Source organism: Micropterus dolomieu, linkage group LG09 (assembly GCF_021292245.1).
Source record: "Micropterus dolomieu isolate WLL.071019.BEF.003 ecotype Adirondacks linkage group LG09, ASM2129224v1, whole genome shotgun sequence".
NCBI lineage: Eukaryota > Metazoa > Chordata > Actinopteri > Centrarchiformes > Centrarchidae > Micropterus > Micropterus dolomieu.
Window position 1 is genome coordinate 3,734,890 of NC_060158.1, and position 9,791 is coordinate 3,744,680.

General features: G+C 47.6%; 2 protein-coding genes across 2 annotated transcripts in view; both read left to right on the top strand.

Moving 5' to 3' along the window:
- LOC123976556 (gastrula zinc finger protein XlCGF57.1-like) overlaps positions 1-3,838 on the top strand; it is a 4,447-nt gene extending 609 nt beyond the window's left edge. Inside the window, exon 2 of the mRNA XM_046058826.1 lies at positions 1,618-3,838. Coding sequence (XP_045914782.1) covers positions 1,618-3,113 — 1,496 coding nt within the window. The 3' untranslated portion in view covers positions 3,114-3,838. The remainder of the gene's footprint in view (positions 1-1,617) is intronic.
- A 107-nt stretch (positions 3,839-3,945) lies between these two features.
- The window catches only part of LOC123976725 (G-protein coupled receptor 4-like), an 8,229-nt gene continuing 2,383 nt past the window's right edge, over positions 3,946-9,791 (top strand). Inside the window, exons 1-3 of the mRNA XM_046059075.1 lie at positions 3,946-4,007; positions 5,277-5,346; positions 7,763-8,125. Coding sequence (XP_045915031.1) covers positions 3,946-4,007; positions 5,277-5,346; positions 7,763-8,125 — 495 coding nt within the window. The remainder of the gene's footprint in view (positions 4,008-5,276; positions 5,347-7,762; positions 8,126-9,791) is intronic.

The following is a 9,791-nucleotide window of genomic DNA, read 5'->3' on the forward strand; positions in this document are numbered from 1 at the left end:
TCCCGGAGGAAACCCCGGAGGCTGCACGCACACACACTCTCACACTTCCGCTCTACTTCACAATAAAAGCCCCGCCGGCCACAGTCAGAGGATGGAAGGATTCAGTTCTTTAAACCAAGTGTGCCGATCAGCAGGAAATTACCTTGATACACCAATAATCCATTACCTCACTTTTTAGGGTAAAAGTGCTCAGACAGATTTCCATCCAAAGTTGATCCAGTATGTCAGAGCCGGTCCTGACCTTCCTCTGGGCCCTGAGCAGAACTCTGCCGTGGGGCCCTCCTACCTGACTGAGCCATGTACACCACAGTGCTCGCACTACAACCCTCCCTCCTTTAAACAGTCTGTCTCTGTAAGAAGCCTCTATTAGAAAACCCCCGTGCCGGTTTGAACAGGCCTCTGCGCACCAACTCAGTCCTCATGAAGTCTGATAGGACTGGGGGCCAATCTGCGGGGTCATTTGGTGGAGCAGCACCTGTTCCATTAGAGTCTGAGGCTGGATGTGTTTCACCCGGGTCTGGGCTGTACAGCCCCTCCAAATTATAGAAAACAACTCTTTCCAGATGTTCTCCGTTAAACACACTTTAACATATAAAATACGATTTATAAAATGACTTGACTCAATACGTGATGCTTTTTATTATTTACTGACAGATGTGCATCCACATCGCCCAGTCCGTCCTGCGAATCAACATTTTAATAGTCAACGTGAATCCGCTGCTCGCCATCTTGCATTAGTCCAGAATAATTTAGGCCCCGCCCCCTGCCCGTGCACATTTTCAGCTGAGGACTGCGGCTTACTTTGGTAAAATTACAGAGTCGTAATGTCGGGATTTTTGTCGGCTGCTGACATCGGCCTGTTTTCGCCCTCTCACCAAATATTTTCTGAATGTCTTTTTTTTGGGGGGCTGTTGGACGCACACCTTCAGGTAACTTTCCCTTTGTAAATCACAGTCCACCTGGATATGTGTCCACGTGGATCAGCCTCCTATCCCGCCCTCCACTCACCCCGTTCAGCCTGTCCAGTTCTGACTGGCTGCAGGGAGTCCCAGCTGTTTAACCTCTGTGGGGTCCTTACCCAGCTGATGGAGGCCTCTGGGTGCGTTGGGGCTCCTGGCTGCTGGAACTTTGTTGTGGTCGTTGGAGTCACGTGTTCAGCCTCCTGGGAAGAGATGAAAGTTTCTGTTCCTTGGTGTTGTCCTTGATGATCATATCAAACACACACCTGCCGGCTAATTCCCGCTGCTAACAGCTGCATGCCAGAAACCCCAGAGTGGTTTTAGCCTACTGGGGTTTGTTTCCGGGACGGTGCGGATCCGTAAGGTCTAAAGCTGGACCCAGTTCAGCTTACAGATCCAGGAGCACGGCTCTAGAGAGTGACACAGTATTTATGTTCACAGCAATCAGACTTCACCCTTTGCCAAAATGATGGCGTCGGTTAGCTGAAATGAAGGATCGTCACACATCACTGGCTTCAGGTCACCATCTGCGTCGGCAGTTTCCCGTCTCCTGAATGTTCGTGCGCGTTGGTCAAAGTTCCCCTTTTTAGAAATCTCAATGTGTGCTTACAAAGTTATAAATGAGGCCCCTGATGATCAATGAATTTTGTCTCCTCAGAGTTTCTGCAGTCGATGAAGCTGAACCACCCAGAGCTCCAGTCTCCAGATGACCCTGCAGACCTGAACCAGACAGAAGCTGAGCGAGTCGACAGCGATGCTTCCTGCCCGTCGACGCCTCGCTCCGCCTCACCCACCTACCACCCGCCTGACTCACTGAGTAACTCGGCCGTCCACAGCGATAGTGCTTCAGACAGCGACTGGACCACAAAGAGTCAGGCTCTGAGGCCCCCGAGGAAAAAGAAGAGAGGGCGGCCGCCCCTCGCCATCAGAACCACTAAGCGAAAGAGGTCGACTCCGGAGAGTCTCAACTGCTACGTGTGTGGACGCTCTCTGCAGGGCAAAGGCTACCTGCTCAAACACGTCCTGAAGGTCTGCGCCGAGGACCCGGACTGCCGCTGCGGCTTCTGCGGCGAGCGACAAGGCTCTGCTGCCGACCTGGCGGCTCACCTGCAAACGCACCAGGAGAAGAGTAAAACCTGCTCCTTCTGCGGGAAAAGCTTCCGGTCGATCCTGGCGCAGGAGTTGCACGTGCGGCTGCACACCGGAGAGAAACCGTACAGCTGCGACGTGTGCGGCAAGAAGTTCAGCCAGAAGGGCAACCTGACGTCACACATGAGCGTCCACGCCGCGGAGAAACCCTTCAAATGTAAAGAGTGCAGCCGGGCCTTCTGTCACATGACGTCTTTAGAGCGACACATGCAGAAGCACAGCGGCGAGGAGGTGCACTGCTGCAGTGTCTGCGGTCAGGAGTTCAGGAAGCAGCACAGCCTGCGACGGCACATGGTGACGCATCAGAAGGCAGACAAACCGAAGAGATACCGTAGCTCTGCGCCGTCCTACCGCTGTAAAGTGTGCGGGGACGCCTTCGACAAGAGGACCTTGTTGGTGAAACATGTCCAGACTCACCTGCAGGACCCGGACTGCCGCTGCGGGCTCTGCGGACACCAGTACGAGTCCGCCGCCAGCCTCGATGCTCACCTGCGATCCCACCGTGAGATCGGCCACACCTGCCACATCTGCGGGAAGTCGTTCCCGGCTCACGCGGCGCTGGAGATGCACATGAGGATCCACACCGGTGAGAAACCTTACACTTGCAACTTCTGCGGGAAGTCCTTCAACCAGAGCGGCAACCTGAAGACGCACCTGAAGATCCACACCGGTGAGAGGGCGTTCTCCTGCAGCCTCTGCGGGAAGGGCTTCACCCAGAAACAGACTCTGGACACTCACGTCCGCTTCCACAACAAGGAGAGACGCTTCCTGTGCCAGGTGTGCGGGAAGGGCTTCATGCAGGACGTGGACCTGAAGAGACACATCCTGATCCACACCGGAGACAAACCGTACAGCTGCAGGGTGTGCGGGAAGAGCTTCCAGGCCAGACGATCGCTCAACGGACACCTCAAAGTCCACAACGCAGGGGGGTCAGGACCGGAGCTGGATCAGACCTTAGAGCAGCAGAACATGGACAGTTTCCACTCAGGCTTCATCCAGCTGTAGAGGCGGGGTCCAGTTTAAAGGACCAGACCGGGTTTTTGCATGTGTTGTAGACTGATGACTCAAAGCAACAAGATTCAGCTTCTGTTTTCCTTCACTGTCAGTAACGGCGCCGACTGCGGGACAGAATTAACATCTTCCTGTTTTCCATCTCGTGTCTTTGTTTTTACTCTGTAACAAAACCTGAGATAAGAAGTACGGATTTCTTAAAATAGTCCAACAGTAACGAGAGTTAATGTGACCCGTTACTTCCACCCCTGATTCTCAGAGACTAGTTTAAAACTAGTGATTCACTAAATCAGGTCGCACCATTAAGACTTGTGTAAATGTGTTGCTAGGAAACAGCTGTCCTCGTGTCTTTGGACGCCCTGAATCAATCCCAGATTTGTCAGATCAGGTCTCAGAGCAGCTGAACAGGTCATAACGGAATAAAACCAGTTTCTGTTTTTCAAAGTAAAACATTGTTTTGGCGTCCGCAATGAAAATAGACAGCGGCGCTGATTCAGTTCTTTAAAACTTAAACCACAGTTTGAACGTGTTTTTTTCTTCATTGAACAAAAGAAGCCAAAGATGTTAAATGTTTTTAACACAAGCAGCAGAACAGGAACTGAACAGAACTGAGGAACTCTGATCGAGGGATAAATCCACACCCTGAACCAGCTGATCCAGAACCAGCTGACAGAGCGTCTTCAGTCGGCTGGATAATAAAATGTTCTGGTCAAAGTAAACCCTGCGTTTCTTTTCAGTCTTTTTATACTCGTCACTCTGAAGTTTAAAACTAGTGTTTTGGCGGTATGTTAAGTTTCTTCTTCGTTGGTGTAGGTTGTAACAAACAATGGTGACGGAAAGTGAGCAGATGTCCTGGTTCCCCTACAGACTGCTGCTACGGAACCACAGGTCAGAGGTCAAACACACAGAAGAACTTACTGTTATAATAATAATAATAATAATAATAATAATCCATTACATTTATATAGCGCTTTAACACTGAAACTCAAAGAGCTTCACCGTGAAGTGGGGGGGACTCACCCCAACCACCACCAATGTGTAGCGCCAACCTGGGTGAGCCCAAACCTGCTGACCGCCAATCACAGCAGCTGCTGCTGTGCATCAGCTGGACAATAATCAGATGTACTGATCGGTGCAACGTCAGCAGAACCTGATGGCAGCTTGCTGAAGACTTGTACCTACCTTACCAAGTGGCAGCGGCTCCTCTAATGTTAGACATGAAGATGCTTCTGGAGGAGATGTAGAACATAAAAAGTATGAACAAACCCGCGGTCTGGCCCAGGAGAAGGAATCGTCACGATGGAACTGCGGCGATAGATGATCACTTCTATAGTCACAGTTTGATATGATGAAGGCCGAGAGGTCCGACAAACAGCAGACTTGGTGTCAAATGACGGCCAGTTATGGGGTCCAGAGACCGACTCGAAATACCATCAGTGAAATATAGAAAATGAAGGAAAAGGTCACGGAGGGGCCAATAAACCTAAAAGGTCCTGAGACCGAATATAAACCAGGGCCGCAAGACCAAAGCACAATAAAATGCTTGAAGTAACAAAGGGTTGGATGACCAACAGAAATAAAGTCAGATAAGAAATCAAATCATCAGTCAGTGACCGGTGTGCTTTGTGAAAAGGCCGCCGGGAGACCGTGAGTGAGTGAGCACTGCTGCATGTTAAAGCAAATAAGTTCTTTGTGTTGTTCTGATGGACTTTACAGACTCTGTGTTCATGCCTGCCTTCATTTCTTCAGAAGCAGAAGTTGGTATGCAAAACACAAAGCATCAGATTATATAAAGAACTCATGCAGCTTTCAAAGGGGCATTTTCTTACATGTTTATTCTGTGGAAACATTTTCTTTTAAGAAGTTAAACCATTTCACTTCACAATGCTGACATGTAAGAGATCTGGATATTTTACTGTGGAACAGAGATAAAATATCTTGAATAAAGAACATGAGGTAAAGAAGGAGGTGCTGCGTCGAAGTTAACTACTTCAACAGTTAACTTCGATATAGGTAACAACTACGGGGGAGCTCAGCTCCTCCTAATCAGACATCAGCTCCCCTCAAAGCAGATTTGTGATATTTGGGGGCTCCCTAAAATATTGACAGCTGCTTTATTTACATTAATCTCTATATGTCTCTGTCATCATGGATCAGTCAGGGAACGATCACCGACCGTCCTCAGCGGGCCGGTCTCTCGGGGATCTCCTGGCCCCGCACCTGTCCGGTACGGATTGTGTTTAGTACGACCGGCGCGCTGTGAACGGTTGGCGATGGTTCCCTCTGGCAGGATGAATGATCCACGCTCTACTGCAGCTGGGGGGGGCCCCCAGGTCAGGCCTCAAACACAGTCAGCCCCAAGCCGACGTGCCTGCAGCTGCTAATGACTGAGCAGGAAGAATCCCAGTCTGCCCCCCGTAACGCAGAAACGGATTTTCTGTCTGATGGAGGGCGGTTACTTGACTTTATAAAGATGGGGATGAAACTGCAAATGGTTTTCATCAAGTTCTGATGAGCTGACTGAAAAAGCATGAACTGGAAATAAAACACATTAAATCTGTTCTTTTCAGTTTGTCAGATGCACATGAGGTGGAGAACCTTCTAACCTACAGACCGCGGGACTGTTTTCTATCAGACAGATAAAGGTAACAGGTAGTGGTTTAATTAAAGGGACCTGCTGTAAATAACTATTGTTGAAGTTACCAAATATTTCATTAAGAGATTAGCCGTCATTGTGATAAACAACACACTGAATATTCACACTAAACCACAGCGCACCGCTGCAGCAGGCCGCCCTTTGTTGGCAGCACTATGCGACGCCCCGCGGCAGGTTGGCGTGAGCGGGTCACATTTCTTAGTCAAATAAATGTGACGGTTCTTTGTCCCGCTCACCTTCTCTTTGTTGTTTGTCTGTTCTATTTCTGCGATGCATCATTTGCATATTCATGCCACTTTCTTCTTAGAAGAGCCGCTGTGGATCATCATCATCATCAGCCAGCTTCTTGTTCTCACCTGCCGTGTTTAAGGCGGCTGTTCGCTGCAGAGGACAGAACATCAGGCGCCAGTGGAGGAACTCACTCAGGTGGACTCGCCAGGTAGATGTTTCATTTTAGTTTTTCCTTCTATGCAGAGCGTACTAACCTGATAAATGAAGATGCAAACTGGGAGAAGCAGACAGCTTTAGATTAAACCAGCCATGTTTTATTTCCTTTGGGGTTTTTACTGCAATTAAAAGCATGCAACAAAGAAGAAAGAGCACAAGTCTGAAATCTATCAGTAAGAAAGTAAAACTAGAACATGCTTCTTCTTCTTCTGCTAATATAACAGTTAACCCACAGAGATATTTACAGAGATGTTTTCAGGAAAGCTGAGATGAGTTCATTGTTTTGTGATCATTGATGAGTCTCAGGAGGAGAGAGTTTCTAACCCAGGAGACAGTCAGGGACGATTCAGTTAACCTCTCACTCGTTTACGTTTTACTTTCTCTGTAGTTAGTTTGTGTTGAGCCTTTGTTGCAGGAGACAGTAGAGACAGACGGGATTCTGGGGTTTCCTAAAACCAGAGTCAGAATAAAGATCAACAAGGACGAGTGCACAGTCTGTCCCCTGAAGATAAAACAGTCAGACGGTTCATCAAGTGGATTAATCCGTCATGCAGAGCTCCTCAGCCAAACTCAGAGGGCAGCAGGTGGGGGGGTCGAGTACCGGAGACAGGCGAGATGAACCAATGAGCATTAACATTTAATTACTGAAACTTCTGGACGACGTTCTGCACTAACGACCTCATCAGCGCGTAGAACTTCTTTTAATTTGATTAAATGTAAACAGATGTTGAGGAACGACGGTAGAACCTGAAAAGGTTCTGATATGATTGTGGGTAAAATATTTACTATATGTATATATTACAAAACCTGATCTCTCAAACAGGTTTCACTGTGAGGAATGGAAGGTTTCTACATTAACAGCAGCTCACACGACCAAAGCTACGACTACAGCAACACCTCCAACTACCAGGATTACAGCAGCAGCCTCTCCAACTACCAGGATTACAGCAGCAGCATCTCCAACTACCAGGATTACAGCAGCAACACCTCCAACTACCAGAATTACAGCAGCAACACCTCCAACTACCAGAATTACAGCAGCAGCATCTCCAACTACCAGAATTACAGCAGCAGCATCTCCAACTACCAGGATTACAGCAGCAGCATCTCCAACTACCAGAATTACAGCAGCAGCATCTCCAACTACCAGGATTACAGCAGCAGCATCTCCAACTACCAGGATTACAGCAGCAGCATCTCCAACTACCAGAATTACAGCAGCAACACCTCCAACTACCAGAATTACAGCAGCAGCATCTACAACTACCAGGATTACAGCAGCAGCATCTCCAACTACCAGAATTACAGCAGCAGCATCTCCAACTACCAGAATTACAGCAGCAGCATCTCCAACTACCAGAATTACAGCAGCAGCATCTCCAACTACCAGGATTACAGCAGTAGCATCTCCAACTACCAGAATTACAGCAGCAGCATCTCCAACTACCAGAATTACAGCAGCAGCCTCTCCAACTACCAGAATTACAGCAGCAGCATCTCCAACTACCAGGATTACAGCAGCAGCATCTCCAACTACCAGAATTACAGCAGCAGCATCTCCAACTACCAGGATTACAGCAGCAGCATCTCCAACTACCAGGATTACAGCAGTAGCATCTCCAACTACCAGGATTACAGCAGTAGCATCTCCAACTACCAGGATTACAGCAGTAGCATCTCCAACTACCAGGATTATAGCAGTAGCATCTCCAACTACCAGGATTACAGCAGTAGCATCTCCAACTACCAGGATTACAGCAGTAGCATCTCCAACTACCAGGATTACACCGAGTTCTATGAGTATTACAGAAGCTTTCAGTTCAGCGCAGATGTGGTGACATGCATTGTCATTGCTGTCGGCCTTCCTTTGACCCTCGTGGCCATCTATGGTCTTTATTCTATGGTATGTACATTATTACTAGGAGTTATTTATTTACAGTATGTCACATGTCTGTCTCTCTGTCAACGATCTTGATCTGGCTTGGGGGCTCGGTGTCGGCAACAAGTTCTCACTCACTCTGAAGTGCGCCGCTGCAGCGCTTTACATTTCCCGCGACTGAATACTGACTAAAACACGTCTGGCTGTGTTTGTTATGTTTCTTCACTTACATTAACAGCTATAAATGATGAGTTCAACCACGAGATACTGTTTAACTGTTTAGCTCAGAGACTTGAGACTTGACTTGGACTCTTGTTCAGAGACTTTAGACTTGACTTGGACTCTTGCTCAAAGACTTGAGACTTGACTTGGACTCTAGCTCAAAGACTTGAGACTTGACTTGGACTCTAGCTCAAAGACTTTAGACTTGACTTGGACTCTAGCTCAAAGACTTGAGACTTGACTTGGACTCTAGCTCAAAGACTTTAGACTTGACTTGGACTCTAGCTCAAAGACCTTAGACTTGACTTGGACTCTTGTTCAGAGACTTTAGACTTGACTTGGACTCTAGCTCAGAGACTTTAGACTTGACTTGGACTCTAGCTCAGAGACTTTAGACTTGACTTGGACTCTAGCTCAAAGACCTTAGACTTGACTTGGACTCTAGCTCAAAGACTTGAGACTTGACTTGGACTCTTGCTCAAAGACTTTAGACTTGACTTGGACTCTAGCTCAAAGACTTTAGACTTGACTTGGACTCTAGCTCAGAGACTTGAGACTTGACTTGGACTCTAGCTCAAAGACTTTAGACTTGACTTGGACTCTAGCTCAGAAACTTGAGACTTGACTTGGACTCTTGCTCAGAGACTTTAGACTTGACTTGGACTCTAGCTCAGAGACTTGAGACTTGACTTGGACTCTTGCTCAAAGACTTTAGACTTGACTTGGACTCTAGCTCAGTGACTTTAGACTTGACTTGGACTCTAGCTCAAAGACTTTAGACTTGACTTGGACTCTTGTTCAGAGACTTTAGACTTGACTTGGACTCTAGCTCAAAGACCTTAGACTTGACTTGGACTCTAGCTCAAAGACTTTAGACTTGACTTGGACTCTTGCTCAAAGACTTGAGACTTGACTTGGACTCTTGCTCAAAGACTTTAGACTTGACTTGGACTCTAGCTCAAAGACTTGAGACTTGACTTGGACTCTAGCTCAAAGACTTTAGACTTGACTTGGACTCTAGCTCAGAGACTTGAGACTTGACTTGGACTCTTGCTCAGAGACTTTAGACTTGACTTGGACTCTAGCTCAGAGACTTGAGACTTGACTTGGACTCTAGCTCAAAGACTTTAGACTTGACTTGGACTCTAGCTCAGAGACTTGAGACTTGACTTGGACTCTTGCTCAGAGACTTTAGACTTGACTTGGACTCTAGCTCAGAGACTTGAGACTTGACTTGGACTCTAGCTCAGAGACTTGAGACTTGACTTGGACTCTAGCTCAAAGACTTTAGACTTGACTTGGACTCTAGCTCAGAGACTTGAGACTTGACTTGGACTCTAGCTCAGAGACTTTAGACTTGACTTGGACTCTAGCTCAGAGACTTGAGACTTGACTTGGACTCTAGCTCAGAGACTTTAGACTTGACTTGGACTCTAGCTCAGAGACTTGAGACTTGACTTGGACTCTA